Source organism: Stigmatopora nigra, chromosome 4, assembly GCF_051989575.1.
Source record: "Stigmatopora nigra isolate UIUO_SnigA chromosome 4, RoL_Snig_1.1, whole genome shotgun sequence".
NCBI lineage: Eukaryota > Metazoa > Chordata > Actinopteri > Syngnathiformes > Syngnathidae > Stigmatopora > Stigmatopora nigra.
Window position 1 is genome coordinate 5,027,103 of NC_135511.1, and position 27,846 is coordinate 5,054,948.

The 27,846-nt window shown below is 38.6% G+C and overlaps 1 protein-coding gene across 2 annotated transcripts in view; it reads left to right on the forward strand.

Annotated features, from left to right (window-relative positions):
* kiaa0825 (KIAA0825 ortholog) overlaps nt 1–27,846 on the forward strand; it is a 116,180-nt gene that overhangs the window by 47,692 nt on the left and 40,642 nt on the right. For both annotated transcript variants that reach the window (XM_077714338.1, XM_077714339.1), the window contains exons 19-22: nt 884–990; nt 3,139–3,262; nt 4,892–5,041; nt 7,402–7,496. In XM_077714338.1, coding sequence (XP_077570464.1) covers nt 884–990; nt 3,139–3,262; nt 4,892–5,041; nt 7,402–7,496 — 476 coding nt within the window. The remainder of the gene's footprint in view (nt 1–883; nt 991–3,138; nt 3,263–4,891; nt 5,042–7,401; nt 7,497–27,846) is intronic.

Sequence of the window (27,846 nt, forward strand, 5' to 3'; positions counted from 1 at the left end):
TGATCGTTGTTCAGGGCTAGTTAATTCTAAAGGGAATGGTAGTCTCTGTGATGGGTGTTCCTAATGGTTATTCAATTTACGATACTGTATTTTGCTAACTTCTTTGAGAGTTTGCTTGGTGATTAGGGACACATTGACACAAACATACGTTAACCTCACTGGTTGCCATTGACGGCAGTAGAAATCAAGTCATGTTTATTAGCCATGTATAGCCCTAAATTATCAGTGCTTAAAAAAATGATAAATAATGTATTGAGTACTATATATTGTATTAAAGATAAATATTAACTGCACTAGAGTAACAATAATAACACTACACCATAAATTAGAATAAAAATATATATTTTTTTTAATACGAAAATAAAAAAAAAGACAACACCTAATCTAAACCTTACCCTAGGAAAAGTAATGATAAATAAACAGGAGGAAAAATTGTAAGCCCTGAGAAACAAACAATAATAGCAGTGTTTCCCCATCCAGGCCACATGGGATAGGTCACACGGGGGAAAAAAAAACATAACAAAATCAAATTCTAACATCCTATTTCTAATCCTATCATACTTGGTCACTCTTCAGGAGAACTAACGGTTCATTGAATTGCATGGATAAATGAACAGAAGTATTTTATCGTTATTTTAAGTAGGTATGTCTCCTGATCTACAATAATTGGAAATCACAAAATAACAAAATGCAAACATTTCAAGGTGCCTACTTGTATTTGTTCCCTGCTAGCACCTCCCACTTCTCATAAATTGGACACTGTTCACTTTCAATTCCAGCAAATAAGTTAATTCAATTACAAAAAAGGGTAATACAAAGTAAAATGATTGTGTTAACAACAACAAACAATGGGTATGTGTTTTTTTCCTCATGAATATTTCAGGGTGTTCCCAAAGCCATTGTACACAATGTGCTGCAAGCTCTTGAGGAAAAAAGACCAAAGTGGATGAACATGCAGCTGCAAAAGGCCCGCAAACTCTGCAAAAACAGGTGAGGGGTCAACATGAGGAATTAACACCTAGGTCAAGGTCAAAGTGGCATTAATGTTCTCTAATGTGAACATGCTCATGCATACAGGATAGTGTCATCCATCACATGGGTGGCAAATGTTGAATATTCACACAGGGTCATATAATTTGGCATAACGAATGATTTTTCCACTAGACATTATATGTGATGTATTTAAAATAAGATTGCAGTTGAAACCTGGTAGTCAATGAAGGGGGCTGTTTAATGGACATTTTTGACATTGAACCAGTGAAGTGTATAGGGTTCTAATTTAACGGATTGTCTGCCATTCACAGTACTAGACGTCCATTCGCTTCCATCTCTCCTGGTGAAAAGCGATTTGATGTCCGGCTCTGTTAATGGCACTGAAACATTAAACATTCAAAGCAATATTAATTAATGCCCTCTCCAAGAAGAAGAACAACAACAAAAACAAGTTGTTGGGAACTTGAGCCCTTTTTCTGGGCCGTGTAGAAGAATAAAAATAGTAATAATTGAATTTTGGCATCAAACTATTTGGACATCACAATTTGTTAGTAGAGTAGCATAATCCCTCAAATATTGCAGATAATGCAGACGTGACATAATTGCGATAGTTGCTGTGTGTGTGTGTGTGTGTGTGTGTGTGTGTGTGTGTGTGTGTGTGTGTATGTGTGTTTAATTACTCAAAATCGACCCTTACCCTATTAAAGAGCAATCTTAGTCTCATCCATGTTCTAGGTTTGAGAAAGAAAACTATCATGTTTCAGTGCTTTTGACTTTGATAGATGTTCAACTTATTTGAATCCTGATGGCTGGCAAAGAGTTAATTGATAACTCTTTTTATCCTCTGAGTGTTTTAGAAACATTATTGACATGACACCATTTTCAATAAATTTGAAGTTTAGCCCCTTCAATGGCAGTAAATGTGTTAATGTTGTATGTTTTAAATTAAATTCTTCTGGATCATAATTTGCGTGTGGTAGCAATTGTACTGGAATAGTTGATGGGGAAAAGGAAGAGTTATTATCTATTACCTGTCTGAGACGTTCAGTGAGATCATTACTATTCATTAAAATAACCTTCACAGAGAAGTGACGCCCGCCTTGTAAACAATCACATTGTCCAAAAGAGACAGCCTCTGTGTGTGGCAGATGCGAGCTCCACCTCTTTTCAACTTCACCCACATACTCACTCGTAATCGTTTAAAGCTTTTCTTGGCCATCTTAACCAGAGTCCCTTTCTCTAGTCACCCACCTTGTCTTTGCAAAATAATTTGTAGAGTAGAAGATTATTGTTCTCCATCATGGTGACCCTGGCCAAGTTGACGGGATGCATACACAGATGAAGATGAATGCAGTTATTCCTTGGCGGAGGTCTGCGTCTTTCAGGGCACATTGGCCCTAATGACATGATTGATAGGCTGTCCCAAATCCGGAGGGGCTCTCATTAATCACCCCGCTGACTGAATCCAATCATGTGCTTCACCTGCACAGTGATGGACAGGAAAGGATACACCACACAGGTGCTGACACGGATGCGCGGGCGCCGTCCCAGACAACACGACCGCTGGGGATGGCGGGCGAAAGAATGAGGAGGTGTACGGGCAGGACGGGACGGAGCCCTTCTTACTATGCCACCCTCAATGTCAAGTAGCCAATGACTGGCTGACAGACTGCACCATTCGTGCATCCTTATAATTACAAAGTGGGGACAGAACAATGACAGGAAGTGTATGCCACGGAGAAGGTTTGATGGACGATACCGGGATATCCATCTGTATAAGAAGGCTAGGAAAATGATGGGGGCATTTGTCAGGGCTGCATGACCATACACGCGTGAGGACCTTGACACACAATTACACACACACATGCAGGACATGCTGAAGAAAAGCACAAATCACTTTTAGTGCGTTGACATCCTTCACTCAAAATTTCTGCCGCGTATCATAAAAGTTGCAAATAAATGCTGTCACCTCGCTAATATTTTTTTGCACTGACCACTGAGGGCGCTAGACGTCTAATCCATTTTGACTATGAGATTCTTGTCGGGAAAGATCAGCTTTCAAAATGTATTGGACATTTACTGCAGACAATGACAGACAGTGGGTCAAAATACAAAACTGTAAGCTTCCTATTTTTCCCTTCTCAGCATGCTAGGGGCTGCAGCAGAACTGACCGAGCAGAAAATGGGCCTGATGCTGCTGGAGGTCTGCCACAAAGCAGGGGGCAGTGACTACCTGAGGCACATCCATCATATCATCCAAGGCAATGAGGTAGGGAAGCACTTTCCCCCCCAGCATGTTAGGTGGCTGCTGGCTCCAGGCCCTGAGTTTTGGAGAAGGAGCAGGCATCCTTGTGGGTACATGCTGGTCTGTTGTTCGGTTGACCTGAAGGGTGTTTCCCTGCAGGGATTCCATATGTATTACACTAGCCTCCTGTAATGGAAATTAAAGGCTTTCCTCACATTTTAGTTTCCTTTTGATTCTTCATAGTATTCAGATTTAGATCACATTTTTTCTTTCCTCTTGTCAATGTCATTAGATTTAAAAATTATATATATATATATATATATATATATATATATATATATATATATATATATATATATATATATATATATATATATATATATATATATATATATATATATATATATATATATATATATATATATATATATATATATATATATATATATATATATATATATATATATATATATATATATATATATATATATATATATATATATATATATATATATATATATATATATATATATATATATATATATATATATATATATATATATATATATATATATATATATATATATATATATATATATATATATATATATATATATATATATATATATATATATATATATATATATATATATATATATATATATATATTTTATTTTTACATTTAAAAAAAGACTGAAAAGTGTCAGTTTGGGGTCAAGACATTATTCTCATTCACAAAGCTAGAGGTCCCAGATATCTTTAAATTGAATGCTGAACACTTTGATGAAACCTTAGTATTTTGTGAAAACTGTCCATTCGCGTCCAAAGACAAGTAAATCAGACAAGCCAAAAAAAGAGTGGTTGATTTTCAATCTAACTATCTTTGTCAAAACTCAAGGGCCTGGAGAACTACAGATTACTCTCTGCACTGATATCACGTCAGTCACAAAACACATTTCAACAAGGCCTCACTTTCACACTCATATTCACACTGTCGCTCATTTAACAAGCAAAAGAACAATAGTAATGGACTGATTGTTGTTGTTTTATTGGAGCCAAAGTTGTAGACCTTAAAACAATGTGTTCTTGTATTGATTTGTCTCTAATATTCTCCACTCTTTTACTAGTAAACTCATAACTAGAGTGACTTATGACAAAGACAAATAGCAATTTAATCCTCAGATAGTTATATGAAGGAAGTGGCCTTCAATGACTGGCAAGCGCATAGTTACACTTGCCATATAGTTTACAATAGATTGTCTATAAGGATGGGTCTTGAAACAGCAAGAACATGTGGCATGTACATTTGGCTGTTGTTGATGGATTCAATAAACAGCAATAACTCTGCATCAAAATGTGATAAAATGTGAACGGGATACCAACGATGGCTGGAGCACTTCCACTTAGCCAAGGCTGAGACAAGAACAGGCAGGTCAGGGACACTCAGAGCTGGGGCTGAGGCAGAGGGATATGAGTTTAAGAAGCTATGTCAGTGACAGATGAGAATACCCAATTCACAACTGGACATAAACGAATCTCAACTACTTTCGCACCATATAACTTTCACATATATTTTTGTTTCTTTACAACACACTACTGCAGTGCTGTATTTTTGTCCTATTAGTGATGTCTGGACTTCTGTGTCTTCCACAGAATTTGCTCATGTCTAAATTCAGTGGGAAATCAGACTTGCCCTGTGTTGCTCCCTTCTTGGTGAGCTTCGACGTGAGCAAGTGTGTCCGCAACACCAAATTCAACCCGCTCGATCAGTTTGACCGACTTGGAAAACAGAAGCTCAATCAGGTTAGTATGTGGATTTAGTTTTCTTTTTCTTTTAACCCTTTATAGGGATGTATAGGGACTTCATTTAGTAACGGATTGGCTACCATTGACGACGCTAGACACCCAATCCCTTTTGTGGCGTAAGGTAGCGATTGATTGCTACTAGCCCCAGTCAAAATAGATTGATCATTCACGCCGTCAAAGGCTGTGTGACATTAACTTTTACAGCCATTTATCTCAGTTGGACCTGTAATGTCACTGGCTGACAATATTTTAAAAACTGTTGAATACAACTATGGTATTTTCACACCTAAAAGTACAAAATGTTCTCTAAAATGGACGGGGCATCCAATGCACTAAATTTAATATTTTGTATGACCCTCACCGCTTGACTGACTGGTTTCATTTCTTGGCGACACGCTACTTATTGCAATCAACCATGCAAATGTTCATCCTAAAAATAGCCTCCCCGCATATTCCAAGCATTACGGTAAGTCTATTCAAAACATCCCAGACGAGTGGCGAGGCAGCTGACTTCCGTGTGCTCATAGTGCTTTCAACCCTAAAAAACACTCTCAATACAGATTAGAGCTATACAGAGGAAAGGCCTGACGTGAATGTCAACAGAATGTGGGTGTAAACTCTTAAAAAATGGACTGAAGCCATGGAAGAAACACGGTATAATAGCAAGAACAATCACCCTTTCAGGTGTTGCATCCTATTGGTATGAAATTATGTTAAATAAAATACAAAACCTCTATTTTATGTTATTGGGGGCCATAATCGGGTTGTGTTTATTTTTAATCTGTTTGATTTTTTTTTACTTTTTGAGGAAATGTGTTAACATATTTAATAAGATAGAATATACAGGAACTAATATATTTTTAATGGTTTTAATCATTAAAAATATTGTCTAAACTAACCAAAGTGATTTTACAGGTTTTTCCGTAGGCTAATTGCAATGCCAATTAACTCTTGGCTGCTATTGATGGCGATATATGTCTAATGCATTTGAACTAGCAGAGGCTGGGAGTGAGTCATCTCCCTGTTCAGAGACGTTGGCCATCTATTAATTTCAATGGAACTATCATATTATTATCATGTACTTTGGGCCTTTATAATTTTGTCACAGCTGTTTGTATCCTTCAATATATTGCCCTGTTTTTCAGCTTATTACGGGAACCCGAAGAGCTTTGCATAGAACCATCTTATTAAGAGACTGATTAAAAAGACTTCTCCACTTTTGACGCCGATGTAGTTTATCAAATGGAGTAGAGGCAGTAGGGAGCAAAGTTTTATCCATCAATCTCACTTGAAGAATGATCAAAAAGGATGGATGAATAGAGTTCTCCTCCTTCTGTCAATAAAGCTCAGCCTGCTGTTGGGAGTGACATTTTGGCAAACGAGTTACTGTTTTTTACTTGCTTCCCTAATCTTGTGCCAAGTATGGTAGTAAAAGAGAAGAGAAGAATAGGTGATGTCGTGTTGCTTTTAACAGGGGTGGGCAAACAGGTCCTCGGGGACCGCTGTGGGTTCAGGTTTTTTTTCCAACCGATCCAACACAAACATTTTAACCAATGAGATTTTTGCGGAAAACAACAACCACTTGACTATAATCCACTGTTTGTAGGAAATCTGATTGGTGAAAAGGTGTCCTTATTGTGGGTTATGGGTTGGAATGAAAACCACTGTTGCCCTTTGTGGAATAGTTTGCCCACCATTGTTTTAGAATATAGCATATACACATTAACATTTTTATGAAATTCTATATTATGGATTTATACAATAATTCTCCTTTTTTTAAATGAAAATGTCTAAAGTATAGGTGTAAAACTCAAAGTCTGGGAGTCAATTCTGGCACGTCACATCAATTTGTGTCGCCAGCATAAGGAAATTGTGCATGTTTATCATCAAAGTAAAATTGGTACAGAAATAAAAAGATATTCACGGTCATGTTTTCTTTCAAACAAATACAAATAATATTTACAGTTTTTTAATTCATAAATTATTACTTTTTAAAGAAAAGACAATTGACTGATTTTTCTCCTTTTTTACATAAACAAAACTAAACCAAATATAAAACTTAGAAGATGACTCTGAAGGAGCAGACTTTCGCCAAAGCAACCACATAAAACGCTTTGTCATATTTGTTAGTGTGCACCCCGTTAAGTGTGACACAAGTTATTTTTCTGAGCCCTGTGACTTTTGACTTCATTCCCCCAAAATGTAATCACCTCTTCCGTTTCAAGCAAGATTGATATTAAGCCCGTCATTCTTCCTTGTGTTCTCGCCAAATTCTTTTTGGGGCTATTATGAGCTTTGACCTTATTTCCTCAAAATTTCATCATATGTAACATCATTTTGTATGTATTTATCTACAGAGTACATTGATTGAGTGGAAATGGGACTGGCAAAGGTTGCTGCCGTCATATCGGAACATGTGTAACGTTACCTTCAAAAATCTGCTGGCCAACAGGTAGGCTGATTCCACAAGTACACATTTGTTTACTTCAGTTCTATGTTGTGTTGTCATACAGTTGAACTAATTTGCTGCCATTGGTAGTGATACAATTATAATCTATTCAAACTAAGAGAACTGGAAGTAAATGATCATGTTTCAATGGCATTGATAGCGATAAAGGCGTAGCATTTTAATTGGGAGGGTTGACAGAGAACATTTGTACGCTTAGTCCTCTCTGTCAAAATGGATTAGCGCCTATCACCATCAATTGTACAGAATGAGTTAACCACCCACTTGCACACTCAGAACATAACATTTGATTATGGTTATACCTTCAAAACCCTAACTTGGCAAAGCAAACTTAAGTGTATGAGATGCCGAAAACGTGACAAGCCATCATAACCTCTCAAACTATTTTGGTGTGATCTGAATTCATCCAAAGTCCACTGATGGTGTCCTATCCACCTTACCCACCTTGTCCGCTCGTGTTCTCGCTCTGAAACGGGCATACATATTTATGCAGGTATGTGACACATATTAGATGGCCATACTTCAGGCTGTTCCCTGTTCTCCATTCTCAGCTGTCAGATTGCCAGCGATCATGGAGCCATGGGGCTACTCCACCTTGTCTCCACGCCTACGTTCAATCACCACCATTGTAAAACACACATACACACACCTTCATAACAAAGGGCAAGCTCTGCATCTGCCAAGGACACAGGTCTAATAAGGGTGAAGTGTGCAGCTCCGCTGTGTTGTGATGAGCTTTGTCTTCTTGTGGCTGTGCTGCCTTTGACACACTTGCACAAGCAGACACCCACACAAACACACACCCACACACACACGTACGCACACACACCCACACACACACACACACACACACAATGACATTCTACGTTGCCGTGTAGTCTTATTTTCCTCTATGTTAACTAGTAACTCCATTTGTTCATTCATTTTCTGAAATGCTTATCCACACAAGAGTAACACTGGGGGCTGTTGCCTATCCCAGCCAACTTTGGACACAAGGAGGGGAAAATCCCACACAAACCCAGAGAGAACATGCAAACTACCTACAGTGAGTAACCACCTGGGATCATACTCTCGACCCCAGAACTGTGAAGCCGACACGCTAACCACTCATGCACTGGGCCATCTCCATTTGTTCAGTGGAACCCAAGTATGTTCATAAACAGAGTCTTCCATATACATTGACATGAGTGGGTGAGAATGGCAGCCAAAGTACGATGAGGCATAAGCGTACGGTGGGGTGGGTTAAAGGTTATTCAACTTGGGCTAATTTCACTATATAAACAGTGCCTTTGATGCTGTCATTTTCATCATTAGTCTGTCTTTGTTGGGCCATAAGTGCAGATTCCTTGGAGGATTTAGAGAATGATTTGGATTCTTGCTCAGATGCTCTCAAAGAGCATGGAAGATAGTTTTCATAGTGGGTGTCGTATAAGCTTGAAAAGTCTCTGACTCCAAAAGCCGACCAAAGCAAATGATATTTGTGGGATAGTGCGTTGGTGTCAGATGATTCACTGTTTATTGCAAAACATAAGAATGCTCTTATTTAAATGCTGGCTCAACTACCCTTGGTTGTGTGTTCAGGAGTCTTCACAACAAATGCTGTTTCTGATAGTCACATATTTGTGTCCAATGTGTTTCTTTGAGTACTCTGGTTTGCTCCCACATGTGATTCCCTAAACACATTTGATATTCTGTGAGAATAGTCCATCTGCCAGTGCTTTATATTGTCCATCTTACAAGTTTTAGTCACCTTGAATGACTTCCCTGTACGGAGTTAATAATTTTCTCCCTAGACTGTATGACTTGGCAGTGTGGCTCATTGGCCGGTGGCCTCCTATATTTTGTTACAGTGGCAGGACAGTTATTGTGCCCGGAGTTTATATCACATTCTAATAGAGCAAGGCTATGAGTTAAGAGCGGGAGGCTTTTATACCGGGGCCGTTAAATCACTGTTCAGATGACTTCATTAGCAGAGCAAGACACATGCTGCGACACTTATCCGTCCATACACGAATACTCTCGTCCACACTCGTGTGCACGCTTCCCCCTCACTACCTTGAAGGTGTAGCATCAGGGTTAGACAGAAACGGTTGTGGATTTATTCAGGTGTATGTGTGTCCTTCTTTGTCAGCCGTCACTTCAGTTCCTTCAGCATGATGGCTAATCCATCATTTCTAGATTGAGCTTTTCAGCAGAAACTAGACTGATTAATACCACCCCAGGACCTCCCAGGGTAGCTCAGCTGACTGGGCTGACCTGCATTAATGTGTAGATAGATGGTTTGTGGGTGGACTAACTTACTATGATGGTGTGTTCCCTCGAAAAATGGTTGTTCTCTTGGCTTCCCAAGTGCCCAAGTGGCTTACTGAGGAACACTGACTGTAATCAGATATGAATGCATTACAGACATACATATTATGATGATTTTCCTCCATTGCTTGTCCAGTGTTTACTCTTTGTGCAGCACACAGCAGAGCAAGTCATATCTCTCTACTATTTTGTAATGACTATAACAAGGTAGAAGTATATCTGTCAATTGAAGAAATTTACAAAGGCAAATGTATGCAGTTGAGGGTATGTTTGTATGTCTGTATGTTTTTGTTCATGAAAACCCAAAAACAAATACAGGGATAATAATGTATACAGGATAATAGGTTTGTCATGAAACGGAAGAAGTTATTAATTTTTGGGCAATGATGTTTCAAATAAATTAGTTTTTCTGCCCTTTTTGGCATGATTCACTGTTTATGTACTTTACTGACATTAGATCATTTGATGTGCTTTAGATTTAGAAAAGCAAATCAATTATTTTTTTCCCAGGTTCTGGACAGTTACTTTAGTGTTACCGATAAAAGTTAGTTGGTAATTCAATTTTTACATTTTTTACAGATAGCCAAAGGTCCTTGGACATAACTAAATTGAGCAATTCAAAGAATCAGAGCCATATCTTTCCGTGTCATATACAATTGCTCATTTCTTTCACAATGATTTAACTTGAATCAGGAAGTGGTTCAAATCAATAACATTTGCTCTTGGTTTACAACCTTGTGCAAATTGCAGGTTTTCTGTGTGTTAATTGAAAAACTCTGCACACCACCATGTCCTCTTTTGTTAAGATGAAAACATTGGTTCTAAAGTGACTCAACTTTTATGAATAGCTTCTTTTCAACTACACCAATAACATATTTTCTTCAGGGAACACTTGTAGCCATACGGTAAAGGGAAAAATAAAGTTATTTTGTTGAAGCGGCTAACCCGAAGGCCTTGTATTGACAAATTTCAGTGAATTCCTGCAACAAAAAAAAAATAATCTACTTGAATCGAAAGTGTATTCTTGGGTACGAGAGGTTTTCCAATGTCAAGGTGACTTTAACCACGTTGGCTTTGTGTGCCAAAGGGTTAGGGTTGTCGTTGATAAGAATTAGCCAGCAATGATCGATGATGCTACATGTGTCAAAGTGCATCTTATCCACTCCATCATAGGCACTTTATTTTACTCAAGGACGTCCAAGTTTGACCTTTCAGACACCTCCCTGAGGCAATAGACAAAATTTGTTTGTATTGTTGTCATGCATGATCCACTTTAGTAAATATTTTGTATTTTTAAGTGTAGAGATCATTTTACTCCACACCTTCACCATTCTAAACACATACAAAATCAATACTTCATTGTCTTAACCTTGCTGTTGCCACTCAGTGCCATAACAATAGTCGTTTGATAGTAAAATGCCGATGTGTGGTGTTCTCGTGCTTGAGCAGATCCTTAAATTGCCACGATAGACGTTTGTGCTTTCAGGAGGTGGGCAGCCACCATCTGTTCCAGGGCTCTACCATATGGTGGGGACTTTTTTCAGGGAACAAAATAAAAACAAATATGTCAAAGTGTTCGTATTTCGGTGGATGCTGTTCAACCTGGGGTGGCACTCTTTGTCTGGTTTAACTGACTTTATGCTTCAAATAATCGGGGTGTGTGCCTCCTGCCCTCAATTTCATACACATATACATTTATTTATTTATAACAGAAGTACAGCAAGAGCTTCTCAGATTTTTGCATTAAAACCACCAAATGTAACAAACTTTTTAACACTTTGGTGCTATTGCAAGCAATGGATTTTCATTTCACTGGAGGGGTTTGCAGATAACATTTGATATCTGCCAGACAACAAATCAAATTGGACACCTAGCACATCAATAGCTGTTCACATAATGACTCTATGCTGGACTTACCAGTTGAAACGTATTTGATGTCCATCACTGTCAATAGCGATGAATGAGTCAATTGCTTGTGTTATGCGACTGTATACAGTTGGTTTGCTGCATGTTAGGTTTAAACAGTTTAAAGGTTAGCCAAAAGTTGTATGTCTGTCAAAGAAACAAATAGCCATAATCTGCCTCTCATTCTTGCAAGAGCAGGAATTTAATCGACTTTTCAGAAAAAAAATTGTGTCATTGAGGATGGCCTTGTTTTTGTGTCATCCATAGCCGTGTGGACAGTTGGGAATGTGAGTTGGTGATGATGGAGTCAGAGTGCATTTTTAGTCTGCTCGCTTATTCGCTAATACATGCATTGTGTATTTTAGCATCCCTATACTATCAAAAGAATGCAGGCGAGCTTGACAAACCTTCGCATGTACACGTTGGCGCCGCAACAACTTCCGCATTACTCGCGTCATAGCGGGAGTACATGTGTCCGTGGATGTTCGGCTCTAATATTCAGAGGTTTGCTTCAAAGGCGAATAAATCAACCATCCCTGGGATAAGGCCATGGCCCCTCCTCAAGCTACACAGACAGTCTGAGAGGCTCATTAATCATATGGCCAGTCACAGATGTGATGGCTTCCACACAAACCACCAGCAGACTGTGAAAGTCACATCCAGCAGAGTCAACTGTCAGTCAGACAGGAGGAGGCTGCACTTTCTATGCGTCTGTATCCAACTTTCTTTTTTTTCTTTTTGTCAGACATTTCACAACCTCCTTACAACTTCTCATGTCTGACATAAGGCCCACTATTTGAAATATTTGGTCTGACCCTTTAAAAATGAGCTTTTGGGTCAAAGAAAATCTGTCTTCGACGAGATTGGTCATGGTCAAACCATTATGGAGACAAGAAGCATTTGTCATGAGTGTTCACCATTGCATTGCCTTCGGTCCCTTTGTCGCACAAATATTTTTCATCTGTGGCCACCGTATGAGTAAAAAGGTCTGCCACTTTATTTTTGCCCGCTACTAGGCAATGCCTTTGCTCAATGGATTTGAACATGGAAAAAAAAGTTAACATTAACCCAGGTAGAGCTATGATTTATCAGCTTGTTTTCCGGGTCATTGTGCTCTATATATGTCAGTTTGAGACTTAATGGGGAAGTCATGTTGCTAGTATTCTGCTTTAACCTGAAAATCTTCATCCAATGTCTACCATTCGCTATTAGCTTTGAGGCTGGCAGGTACTTGAAAAAAATGATCTAACTTGGCGTTGGAGACTTATACTATTTTGTTGTTGTTGTCAATCGGTGTAAATACACTGATATTTAGAAAATGAATAGCCACCACTGGGTAGTTCAATTTTCATGGAAGTGTAGCTGGATGAATTGCTTGGGTGAGAGACTGTGTACCATCATAGCTAAATGAAAATGCCATTTAATCTACTGCAAAGCCCTCAAAGGATGAATACAAATGCCGAATGAAACAGGAACAAGCCACTAAAAAGCCACTAGTTTCTGATTAAAAATGGCAAGTCCCAAGGCACCGCAAATATACTGAGAGGGGAAGGTGTTGTAGATTTATTCTTTTTAGAAATGACATTGTTCTGAACCACAGAACAAAGAATGTATGTGCTTTTCTCAAATCTAATCCATTTGAAACTGCCAATGATCATATTTGAGTCTAATTAACTGGAATAGACCAATGCTTTTTTACTAAACCCTTGAGTTGGTAAACTCTGCCATTTAATAACCATGGTCAATGAGGAATCTCAACAGATTGTTTTAAGAATGGTTTAGCATAGGATGATCCTGACTCAAGAATGTGAATTTAAACACAATTACATAATTGTTTCTTAAATGGAAAACATGCAATGTAAAGGTTTTATTTACGATGGAGAAAATATGCTTCTTACATTATTCTTGGTTTTATTGGATTGGTAAAAAGCTCCATTTTTTGTCGCGCTGTATAATCCCCTAATTCCAATAATTTATCTCTCATGGTCACTTCGTGCACTTGAATTCTGTGAGTTCATGAGATAGCAGCACTCTGTTTTGGTACATCACGAGGTTGTATCGTGTCATCATGCTCATTAGACTGTCTGTAGTGTCCAAGCCTGGTTGGCAAATCGCATGGCTCGCTTCGTCTTTCCCATTTGCATGTGGTCCAGGAAGAGATAATTAGAGGGATCTCTGCCTGTCACTGTTAATCTGGGACTTAGTGAAGAGCTGTGATGCCGACATGCTGATGGACTGACACGCTTCACGCTTCTCACAGACACACACACATTTGATACTAACCCCACAGCTTCTACACATACTCTCTCTAAGTCATTTACCATTTTGACCTAAGACCAATGCAATTATGATCTGAAAATTCCTTTGTCTCTAATGCTTCTTTATTCAAAAGAGGCTCCCAGCAGTCATATATGAACTAATGCATGTTGACTCTGGCTGTTTACATCCTTTGTACGATGCTGTTGACACAGGTTTTTGATTCCCAAACAGGCAGAATGCTCAGTAAGCCTCTTGAACAAGCCCAGCTGTCAACCCAGTACTCTCTTGCACAAATACACACACATTGGTGCTCACATCCGCTGGCACAAACTAAAAACACACGCTCTCACAGTGCTGATTGGCATTGCTCCTATTTTCACATAAATCCCACTGATTTATCCAATCAATCTTACTTGCGTAGGGGAGGGATGCAAAGTAAGGTTAAAGTAAGATGATGCCCCCCTATTTTGGTAAGTTAGAACCTACATTGAACAAAAGAGAAACAATTATATGGACCTATATTTACTACTGAAAGGCACAAAAATAATTTGATGAATAGCAATGTCTCTAATTAATCGAATATCAAAGTATTTGTCAGTTCATTTGATATTTGGTTAGTTGAACAGTTGATTAATTGTGGCAGGCCTGATTGTGAGACAGAATGATCCCTTCAAATGAAACCAAAAGTAAAATGGACCCAGATAATTTGGGTTCCCCGCCCTGATGACCTCATCCTAGAATCCTTGAGCAAGAAACTGGACCCTGAGTTGGTGATGATGTTGTGTCATGAGTAGTTAAACGGGGATTTGGTGTTAACTCTGAGTACCTAGGATGTTGAAAGGGGCTATACAAGTGTAAGCATATTCACCGTTTCTTTTCACACTTGCCTGCCATTTACAATGTTAGACGTTTAATCCATCTTAACTGGAAGAAGCTGGTAGCAATAGTTTGCTGCCATCCTCTCCCAGCTTAAATGATTTTTTTTAACTTTGTCATGAATGGTATTTGGACACTGTGTTCCCTCTAAATCAGGCATGTCCAAAGTCCGGCCCGCGGGCCAATTAAGGCCCGTGGACAAATTTTTACCGGCCCACGGCCTCTATCATGAAATCAATAATACACGGCCCGCCAGCACTGTTGACCACAGTATAAAATAAGTGTACAAAAAGCTATTTTTCACTTCACCAGAAGATGGCAGTAGCCCTGTGGCCGCACTCTGGCCGCCGTGACCCTTGCGTCATTGTTTCAGCCCAGCCCATTTCTAACATGTAAACAAAAAAAGGAAAGTTGACCGCGAGGCCCGCCGCTTCCAGGACAAGTGGAAATTTGAGTATTTTTTCACTGAAATACGAAACAACTGTGTCTGCCTAATTTGCCAAGAGACTGTGGCTGTTTTCAAGGAATTCAACATTAAGAGGCACTACCAGACGAAACATGCTAGCTACGACAAGCTAACTGGGAACGAACGCGGTGAAAAAGTGAAGCAACTGGAAGCTGTTTTAACGGCACAGCAAAGCTTTTTCACAAGAGCCCAAAAGTCAAATGAAAATGCCACAAAGGCAAGCTACGAAGTGGCAACGCTAATTGCAAAGCACTGGAAACCTTTCAGTGACGGTGAATTTATTAAAGACTGTGTAATGAAAATGGTTGAGAAAATTTGTCCCGCAAAGAAGCAAGAGTTTGCCAATATTTGCCTGGCTCGTAATACTGTGGCACGGAGAATTGAAGACGTTTCATTAGATATTAAGAGACAGTTAGAGGCAAAAGGAACTGAGTTTGACTTTTTCTCGTTAGCGTGTGATGAAGACCTGGACTACATACTGCAGTCAAGATCCCAGTATCACCCTTCACATTAGTATAGGCAAGATATTTGTTAAGTCCTCTGAGTTGAATAAATTCTTAAATCTCAGTTCATTATTTTTTTTGTGATGGTCAAAATCACAGTTTGAATATGCAGTGATCATTGTTTTGTTTCCAGCACTGTTCCTACAGTGAGCATATAATAGTGAATAATATGTGAAGTTTCAAATGAACTTAGATATCCTTGATAGTTTTCTTAATTTTTTGTGGTTTGTGATTTCGGTAAAAACCTAAATGTAAAAAAAATGTAAAAGTAAAAGTATGCCATTTGTAATTAAAAAAAATCCCAAAAAGTTAATTTGTATTTAATGTTAATGGTTCAAAGAATGTCAGGCTAAAAGTCGGCCCGCACACATTTTCACCTTGCCAAATCTGGCCCTCTTTGCAAAAAGTTTGGACACCCCTGCTCTAAATGAAAGCTATTCTTTTGAACATTGTGGTATTGTTCAACAGCACATCCGACAGTGACATCAACTGTTTTTCTGTATGACCCTTTGTCACCACTGATGCCACATAAAAGTTAATACTTGACTAAAGGTTTTTTTAAGTGTACAAGGTCCCAAATTGGTGTTCTAATGTGGTCATCTTTCTACTAGAAGACACTTTTGTTCATAAGCTCCCACTACACTTGATTTCCCTTTTTCTTCCGCCTTGCTTTACTGTCTTCTTTTTCTCATGTCAAACACACATGCAATCACTTCTGACACTCAGACCTACTCAGACCCTCACAAAGTGAAATAGCTCGTGCTGCTGTAAGTCCCCTCCGTGCCATTACAGGTAAGCGCAATGGTGCACTTGTCTTGACACTTGTCTTGACAAATACAAAGAGCTGAAAACTGCAGCTTTTTACATCAGCCTGTCACATCTGTTGAATGGAAACAAAATACAGATCACCTGCCATATATATAAAATATACACACACACACACATGGTGTTAACCCTTTATACATCAGGCAGTGAGCTCATTGGCTGCCACTCACTGAACTAGAAGTCTAACTCATTTTGACTTGGGCTGTCAATGGCAAAAAAAAATATTCACACTAAGCCCTCAATGGCAAGGTGTGAATGTTTTTTTATTTTTTTGTACTTTTTTTTAGTTTGTAAAATTTAAAAAGAAGGAGAAAAATATAATGTGGTCCTTCATCACTTTGTGGCTTCAATATGTCACATTTTTTTTCAATATTAAATATTATTTTATAGTTTATAAAATCCATGACGCAACCCGCAGGAATCCCAGTTTTTCTACTTTGTGAATGTTTCACTGTTTCTTGGACTTGTGTTTTGTATAGAACCAGGTCTCTTGGCTCACCCTTACTATCCATTGAGATATTTTTAAAAGTCCTTAATGTGAAGCAAACTAAAATATGATTTAATGAACCCCCCATAATTAAAACTGCAAATATGCCCGAGCTTTTTTCATGTGAAACTCTCGATTTACAACCAGCTGGGTGGTTCACAGCTGTCCTGTGGTGACAAAGTAACCTGCCCATCCATGGCAAAGTGGCAAGTGTGCGCTTGTACTCTCCTATCTTCATACCTCTCTGGCTCCTTTACCTTTACACTTGTCTCTCTCTCTGCTCTTACTCTTATTTACCACCTCTCGCCTTGCCACTTTCTAACTCTCTCAGAAACGCCATTATGCTTTGAACCGATGTTTCTTTGATCACAGGCTTTGCTTTGTGACTATAAGGCCTCTCACCTCTTCAGTGCTTGTTTCAAAAGAGGAATCCACTTTTGTGGCTCACCTGTGGTGTTGATGGCTAAGAGCATTGGATGTCTGTGTTTTTCTGTCCATTCTGAAAAACCACACATTACTGTGAAGCTTCAAGTTGCAATTATTGTGTGTGTGTGTGTGTGTGTGTGTATATATATATATATATATATATATATATATATATATATATATATATATATATATATATATATATATATATATATATATATATATATATATATATATATATATATATATATATATATATATATATATATATATATATATATATATATATATATATATATATATATATATATATATATATATATATATATATATATATCTTTAAATGAATAATTATTTCATTTTATATATAATTTATATATAACTAATTAATGTGGATAAAACCACAATTACCCTCCAGTTATGGACCCCATAACTGATTTTACTTCCTCCTACAATATTTATCTCATTGATTAAAACCCAGGTGACAGGCCAAATGTTGACATTTTAATGCCAGTAATGTCAATCCCTGCCCAAATCTCCATGTCAAAGTGAATTGGACTTCCACCCTAGTTTTTGGCTGCCACTGACTACATTGAGCGTTTTCTGAAGGGTAACATATTTTGGGGGCACGTTGGTGGTAAAAGTCAACATTCAGAGTGTATAAACAACACTTCATATTATTATTTTTCAATGTCGAAACCAGAATAATTTGACCCAAGTAGTATGCAAGAATTTAGTGTGTGCCAGTGTTGTAATACCATTTTTTGTTGGATTATCTCTGATCTATAAGTATCCTGCACAGGGCCCAGTGTGGGCTGATATCTGTCTGTGTAGATCTGTGTCACCGCACGCAGATACAGCTGATATCGCTGTCATCTCAGCAGTCACATCTGACAGCAGTGATCATAATCAGCCTCCCCCTGGCTTTCCTTCCCCACTATCTCTCAGTTACAACCTAACCTGATAGTTAAAATGTTCACCTCTGCCATTGTATTTTTTCCCCTTACATACAGCAATGGTACGCCTTGGGAATATTCTGTAAAAAGAGAATGGAGAGTTATTGTTTGTTGCTGTTATTTCTGTTTGTGTGTGAATGTGTTGGTAGGTGGTTGTGTGTCATAGAACATTTTACAAAGGGATCAGGCCCGGGGGGTGTTGATACATCACTGCAGTAGAGCAAAGTAGAGGGTGGAGGCAAACAAGTTCAGAGCAGATGTAGCAAACAGCCTCACTCGGCTGTACGCACGATGCAGTTAGCAGGGTGTTTGTTTGATTTTTTTTTTTTTTTTAGCGGGAGGGCCAAATCTGTGTTCAGTGGCGTTTGGTATCAGTGACAGAAAAGATCAAGCCACGACACCACAAATGAAGCTGTCAAAGTGACCCGACTGTCGGCGCCCGAGGAGAACGTCCCTCGTGTGAACATTTTATTATGATCGCGGTAAAACCTCACAGTGAGAATGAATGACTTTAGTGAGAAACAGCAAAAACACACACGCAAACAATTTCCCTTTGGTGGAGAGAGACAAAACGAGTGGCTCTTGTATCATGGTCGGTGATGGAATGAATTATAAATCTGTGTAAAGGGATTAAGAAACAATAGTTTAAGTCACTGGGATCTTCGCCTAGTTTCCGCAACCTCCGAGCAGCAACTAATTAGCACGTTTAGCACAAGTGAATGATCACACTAATGTGATTTCTGCTTTTGTAATGCACAACTTTAGGCAAACACACATACACACTTTATAGTGTTGTCAATCTGTGGACGCATTGTGGACATGAAGTTACGTGGGTACAGTGCAGTAATGCAATTGTACCATTGTTATCAGTCTCTATTGTATCAAGTCTAAATGAAAAAGCTGCTTTCAGATAAGGTTTGATTCACTCTGTGAATTGCTCTTAAACTTCTTTTAACTCATTGAGGAAACACTGAGAGATGAGCATTTTCAGCCGGTCCTCTGAGTTAAATCAACAAACATAATCTACTGGAAATGCCCCATGTTCAATATGGTTACACACTGCTTACGAGTTTATGTTATACTTTTTTATTTGAGTCTAAGGGACCCTTAAGAGTCGTTCCTTATCTTCCCAACTGCTGATTGTTGTAAATTAACTTCAGTTGTGCCAGTATCTAGCCCCTCTACTTTTATTTTTTGTTCCTAAGTAAAAGATAAAACATTAAAATGGATAATGACTATCTCTGTGGCGTCTGTCATGAAATCATGTCATTCCGTCTTGAGTTGATTGGAATTTGTCTACAAGTGTGTTGTGTTTACCTCTTCCAATGTCAAAACACTTGGCTTTTTTTTCATCCTTCTGCTGTGAGTTTTGATCACTTGACCACTAATAGGGGTCTAATTCATATGAACCATGTGAGGGGTGAACAGTTCAAACAGATTGGACATCCTTCCCCATCAAATGGAGCCTATGAGTTAAGTTATTAATATAATTTTACCCCCACATAATTTCCATTCTATTTGTATAGCAGATACAATTCACATCAGCTAATTAGTATCCACTCACCGATATAGGGGGGAAGGGAGACAGGGACCAGAAGAGGCAGAAGCAGAAAAAAATAGGGTGAGAAGCAGCACAGAGAGTAAGGGCGGATAATTAGACAGAATTAAGCCATCTCCCTAATCTAGCCCCTGAAAGAAAAGAGATGGAGATGGAATGAGGGGGCGCTGGGTTGAGGTCTTCACATTCACCCCTCTCGCTCCCCTCTCTCCTTGGTCTGGCAAAGGCTGTGAATGTGTGGGAAAAGAGGGGCCTAGTGCTTGAGGCTGGGCAGAATGGATCAGCTTGGGATTGGGAGGCTCGAAAAGTGTTTCATTGTCATGATGTCACTGCTGCTCAAGAAGGTTGACCTCTGACTCCTATAGATTCATGGTAACCCACTGCAAACCCCCACCCCACAATACCCTTTCAATGCCAGAGGTACCAGATTGCCGACGGGCGCCCACTAGGTGGTACCCAAGCTTTTTGCTGTGGAAAATTGACGCACTTTAGTGCATTTAGCGACCATTCCCCATGTCTGTTCCACTTCATCCTTCCTTCCCTTTTTGCTTGCCTCCCATCAGTCACTCTGTTGTCTCGCATTTTGCTCCCCCATTCTCGTCCCGCCTGGCATCGGGGTAGCCACCGATATAGCGCACGCCGCCAGATGTCGCAAATACATCATCTGAGGGATGAGGCACGATAGGAAAAAGTCACGGCACGTACGAATGGGGGGGAGAAGACTTACTGTGTGTGGGTGTCAGCATATGCCTGCATTTATCTGTGCATGTTTCTGTTTTCCAATGTGTGCGTGTGTGTCTCCTGTGTGCAGACGCGTGTGTGGAGGTCACAGCAGGTCAGCATATTGTCCCTCAGATGTTTGATATTTTATGTATAAGAGGGTGGCCAGAGCCAGAGAATGAGCACGTTCCTGACAGAGGCATCTTTTTGCCAACAATTCGCCACCTCAGCAATGTCGAGCCAGGCGTCACATCATCAACAATGGAGAGGAGCGGCATTTATACCCGCATAAGGATGATAGGAGCAAGAGATAAAACCTACAGATAACCAGCAGGGTTGGGCCAGAGCACCATTGCAATAAAATGATTACGATCATGCAGAATGTGTTGTACCCTCGAAAGTGGAACAACCTCACTCAAATTTCCATTGAGTTTAGAAGGGAATATTTTCCCTTGTTGCAAGAATGATTTGATTACCGAATCGAACTTTATCATTTTTTTAAATAATATTTGAAAGTGATTTACTTTCTGCTTCATAAAGAGGTCATTCATTGGTAGACATTTACATTTAGACATCAAATCCATTTGAACTTGGAGCTGCTGACCGTGGTCATTAGTATTATTTTACGTTTTGGAATGTCTAATGAAGAGTAGAGAAAAGTGTATTTAAAACTGAGACAAACTCCCCACCTTCCTCATCTTAAATTCTGTTGTCCTCAGTCTGACAACTGATTTTAATTCATTGGCTGCAGTGGATGAAGCAAAGTTTCTCTAATATGTACACATTTTTACATTGACTACACAGTCACTCCATACTGCATTTATGAATGACTTTCAGCTTTTACCCCTAAGGGTGACCCATTGAAAAACAGTCAATCCTATGGTAGATTTCGCACATATTTTACGCCAGATGCCCATCCTGAAACCACCCACACAAGCAGGAATTGAACCTGGGCCACTATAATGGAAGCATAGTGATCAGACCATTAAGCCACAACCCAGGCCCATCCTATTGTTCAAATTTTAAAATAAGAATAATTGTGCCTATAGTGACAACATGGACCAATACAACTTGATGTGTAAGACAAAAATAAAACTGCAATTTCAGAATCAGCATGGCAATATTAATTTTAATCACGTGAAAACTGAACTGATTCTATTTTCTTTCAAATGATCCCCCATTGAGTTATGAGCTTGTATTGTTGATAATTGATACAGAATATCAGTCTCTATTTAACTACTATTAGTGACTCAGCAGTTTCTTCTTGGTAATGACACGAAAGGGTCAGCTGTGTCTGTGGTGAATGTAGACCAATCAAGAGTGTTGTTGTTTGTTCAAAGTCAGCTAGTTTAAGTTCTTGAATCCAAAATGGGAAGGTACAATCACGACATGCCAAGCAGACAGTCATCTTTGGAGGAGCATATTATTTTGTGAGGGGACAGTGCCGACTTCCCCAGATCAGACAGTGTCGTGGAGGAGATTCCCCCAGAGAGGAGTGATCCCTCACAGTGCTCCCCTTTTCCTCCTATGGGGGAAGTTTTCCAACGTCTTGCTATTGTAGTCGGCCTCAAAAGATTTTCAGCAGTCAGCATTAAAAGGTGCAGATCTAAAGAGACACCTCCAACTGAAATACTGATAGAAGAAGAACTGGTATAAAAATAAAGCGATGAGTGGGAGGTTAGCTGATAGAATCTAATACACACATTAAATACTGCTCTTTAGAATTGCTTTGTGCCCTAACAACAATTTGGATTTTTTCACTTTCTTCATGTGTTAAAGTAAGTTACCCCTTTTTAAAGTCTCCTGTTCGAGCTGTCGTTGAAGAGTGTTTTGTTGTACTCCCTTCTGTGCTCAAACACTACATGAGAGGTGGTTACCCCAGTGACAGTTTATCCGTGACATCAAACTCAAATTGTGTTGTGTCGGGTCAGGGCAGAATTGTACTGCTGCTCAGACACTCCTCCAAGTGTTCCCCCAATCCAGGGGAAAAAAAACAATAACAGTAATCTATGGTTGAAAGAAAAAAAGTCAAATATCTCGAATGTCACTAATTTGTGACAATACACACACACACACACATATAGATTAATCATTAGTCATGTGTGCAGATTCAACTGCATACAACCATGGCCAATCCTAAGGTTGCATAAAAAAATAATAACATTAATGGACAACATCACGATAGACATCCACTATTAAAAGTTTGTCAAACAAATAATGTGTGCACCTCAATGTAGTGACCACTGACAGTCATGTCACCAAATCTCTAATATTTTTAAATGACATGTTCACAATGTTATTCTGACCCGCAAGCTCTATTTTATTATCACTATATATCTATCTAACATAAAAATAACTTTTTTGTCATTGCAGATAACAACAAACACTTTGATTTCATAAACTGTACTTAGACAGCACTGTATACATGCACACAACAACACAAAGAAACAACAAGGTGCAACAAAGTGTGCACCGTCCTTCATTATCAACCCCCTTTTTAGTTATCTCCCATTTCTCGCTTCCTCTATCTGAAGAGGTGGCATTTTTTGTTGCAAAGGAGCATCAAGATATCAGAAAGCGTGGATACATATCATAACAAACAAAGTCATCATAATAAACCGCCAAAATCTAATCAAGGACTATTGATCCATGTGCTGAAAGGAGAATGGCTTAACCAATATGGACGACATGATGGGGGGGCTTAACACTTCAGTTTTTCCAATTCCCACCTTTGGACTTGGAGTCCTCAATGAAAAGATGATCCAATCACCACACCATTGGACATATCTTTTTTTAATGTAACACAATTTCTGTTTTTTTTTTATTATAAGACCATTTTGAAGAACCCTCTGTAATTACCTCCACCAGAAGGTGAAACATGGGAGGTAATATATTTCGATCATTATGTCTGCCCGTGCCTATATTTGTGTTCACAATAACTCAGGAGCAACTAAATGTATTATCACACTTGCAGTATTTTTCTTTTAATTTAAATAGACAAGGGGATTCCATGTTTGGTAATACGATCAAAAGTGACATAGGTTTGCATGTTTGTTGTCCAGCTGATTTAAGGACAAGTAAAGTAATCTGGAGATAAATTGATAACGCATTAGCTGAGTTGACTGAATTTCTCAGGAGAAAAACGTCAAAGTTCACATGGGTCGTTAGGTGGAGGAATTTCCTCTCAAAGTACTGCACTCTTGTATCATGAACTCATACTAATTCACATGTAATTCTAGTTTGGCTTTGTTGTTTTTGCACTGTCCGACTCCTTCACTGCCATTTACGGCAATGGACATCCATTTTAACTGGGAGACAATTATTTGCTACTGGCCTTTCCCAATCAAAATTAATTGAATCTCATGTAGCTAGCTTATGTATCTGAATTATAATGTCCAACCTAGGTCGTGATAAAATAATTTCCTTGCAGAGCCAGTCTTTGTTTCTAGACACAATAGCAAAACATAAAATGCTTACATTAACAACATAACAAAATTAACATTCATGGGATTTTGTGACATTTGAAATTTAATCTATAGTAGTATGTGTATTATGCTTTTTTTTCTTTTCTTTCTTTTTTTTAAACAAAAACAATCTAATAGCCAATATCGCACAACAACTTTTCTTTTATTATTTGCAATAATACTTTGGCTTTGAAGGCTACTGATATTGATTTTTGTAAGGCAATGCATTTATTGTGAAGGTAAATGTTATTATTTTAATATTGGTCTCATGCTAATTTAATAGAGCGTAACATAAACATCAGGGTGAGAGCCTGGGGGTCTCGCTATCTCCGGTCGTCAACTCGCACTGGCACATCAAAACCACTGTGCTAAAATTTAAACAATATTCAGTCTTTTTTCTTTGTGATTTTGCAATAATAACATCATGTGATCAAACTGTATGAAATATATATTTTAATGATATGTTCTTACAGCGCAGTGGACTAGTACATTTGTCCCATAGTTCTGAAGATGGTAAGTGAGTCTTGGATCAGGTGTCTCACAGATTGAGTTTGCTCAGATAAATATTCCAAAACTTTAAAAGTGACTTGTTTTTTTTGTCTAACTTTTGAAAAAAAATGAAAACAACAAAGATTTTTAGCCTTTTTTTATTTTAGTACGTGCATGTCCAAGGCTGGATCAGTTGGTACATATCTCCATTGAGTCTAGAGAAGGCTTATTTGACCCCAATCAGCACAGTTTATCAGCATTGAGGTCATTAGCCTACACCCAGATGAGTCGTTGAAAGTCATTTGACCAATTCCCAGCCTCTCCTCTTGTCATCACTTCACCTTGGCTTTGTTAATCAATAGACCATTCAAACAAGCAACCAAGCAGAAAACCTTTTTTTCACATTTTAATGTCTGGTGTGCAACTGTGGTGTTCACAGTACAACAAGCAGTAGGATGCTTATAACTGCTCAAGATACTGTATAACAGGGGTGCCGAATTCCGGCCCTTGAGGGCCCCTATCCAGTCTGTTTCCCATTTGTCACTTCACCAACAAACCTGAGTCAAATAATCATGATTGTTATCAAGCTAGATAAGCAGATAAGTAGATGACCATTCACACTCACAATTATATCTCCACCACCGGGAATCAAGCCCACACCTGCCCGTACTTAAAGTCAGCTGAGTCAACCCTTAAACCTCCATGACACTTGCTTGTTTGCAAATCTATTTATTATCTAAGAGCCATTAAAAATGAGTAAAATTGTTTCACTCTTAAAATGTGCCACCATTTGATAGGAAATCACTACAAAAATATTACTGCTATGGTAGAAATTCCTGCTAAATACTGCTAAGCTTTGATTAGAGCTTGTATTGAATTTACTTTGTACACATGAAGAACTTCTTACAGTACTGTCACTCCAGTCTTTTCCCCTGCTTCCTGTTCTCATCATCTCACCGCTATGTATTAATATTTAATCCAATATTGAAAAATTGAAGCGGGCACACCATCGGCAGGGCTACCTCAGCTGTTCAGCATATATGAGTCCCTTTATGCGTGACACTTGGACCTACAGTTGGGAAATTGCAGTCAAATGGAACAAAGGTAGTCTTGAGTAAAGGACTTTAACTCCTGAATAACATTGCTAACAAGTATCCTCGAGGCAAATGTAAATGTTACTTGTCTTTACACCAATTGAGTTACCAGCATGTACTGGTTTTAAGCATTGGTTTGAATTTTGGTAGAATAAAAATGTATTTCAGTTGTCACACCACTTGAACATCTTTACTCCATGTCAGTGTTTTAGTCTTCACCACTGTTCAGTTTAATGTGCTTCACTTTTCTTAATAGACCAGGAAACCCTGGCCTTTCAGTTGTTACCATGGCAACTGACCTATTTGCCTGCTGCATATGTGAAAGTGAAAGAGCTTAAGAGAAACATAGACCATCACACCGATGGACGGACGAGGCTCATCATTAGACTTTACACTCCTTTGTCAGTGTCTCAGCTTCTGTCTCTCTCTCCTTCTCTCCATAACCTTACCAGTGACCTTAAATTACTGTGGTGTTATCTTTCCAATAAGAATGTATTGTGGTGCATGTACACAGTACATAGACACTTTTCATTCTGAACTCTCCTGAAATGACACACTTGGAAATTCACTGTAAGTTTTATTTCAGATCGTGTATTGGCCCTGCCTGCCTAGACAGCACTTACAGACACTACATTGTGTGAACAAAAGTAAACGGACACTTTCCTTGACAGTTTCCACTGATTCTCGGGCCTCTTCCTGCTGCTTCAAACAGGTTGATGTCAAATTCTTTGAAACACAACTTGTCTTATCATTCCTTTACTCCGCATGATTTGCACTATAGAACTCATCCTTAAACAGATATTGGACTTTCCTTCTCTCTTTCTGGCAAATAAATTAAGTTTTTTATACTGCTTATCCTCACAGGGATCACGGGGGAGCTGGAGCCTATTCTAGTAAATCGACAGTGGCACCCTGAATTGGTGGCCAGCCAATCGCATGGCACAAAAAGATGGACAACTACTCACACTGATACCAATTTAGCGTGGTCAACCCACCTACAAAGCATGTTTTTGGGAAGTGGGAGAGAACCAGAATACCTAAAATTAAACCACCCAAGCCCATGTAGAACATGCAATCACTATCAACCCTTCCAGTTTAAACTGTAGTATTTTTTAGCTTTAAAACTTTGCCTTTAAACACAGTCAAACTGTTGTTGAAACACATGTGAGCATTTTACCTCCTTATAGCTACAACATTGCGGCTGGAAAGAAGTTCTCTCTGTCTAAACCTTGACATTGTAATGCATTATGAAGGGTTTTCGTATTAAAATGTCAAGATAAGCTGCAGATAATAATGAAAATACTTTGCCATTCAACAGTAATATTTATCACATACAAAGGTTTCAGATCATCAAAGCAATTTTAGTATGACACAGAGACAGCCCAAAGAAATAGAAAATGCAGTTTTCTAATTGATGAGATGGGATGAGAATTACTTTTTCACAAGGGCCAGACAAGTTTGTATTTTTTTCTGCCTTGGTAAATAAAATCATTATTAACTAACTGCATTTTCTCTTTCCCCGGGTTTTCTCAGTGTCATACAAAAATTGATTTGATGATCTGAAACCTGTGTGTGATGAATATGCAAAAAAACACAGAAATCAGGAAGGGGGTAAAGACATGTCTTCTTGGCTTGTGCCATTCCCCTCGCTTCCTGTGCTTATCATTTTGTTTGATGCTTTGGAGGGACAGATGTAGTTCAGGTCCCTTGAATTTTCATAATGAACTCTCTCTTACCCCTCAGCCCATTATTCCCACGCAAAAAAACAATGGTGTTTGCTTGATATCTCTGAAGCTGCACACTGAGTGGGTTCTTTGCAGAGGTTAGGACGAAACACACCTGCGCCTGTGTGCCAATGTAAAACTCAAATGCAATTTATTTGTGAGATGGCGCAGAAAAAAATAGAACAGAAATCATATGGATACTGGTCGATTTTAAAATAAAAAGCAGCAGGAAAATTCCCTCAATAAAATGTTCTATAAACACTTCTCACATCA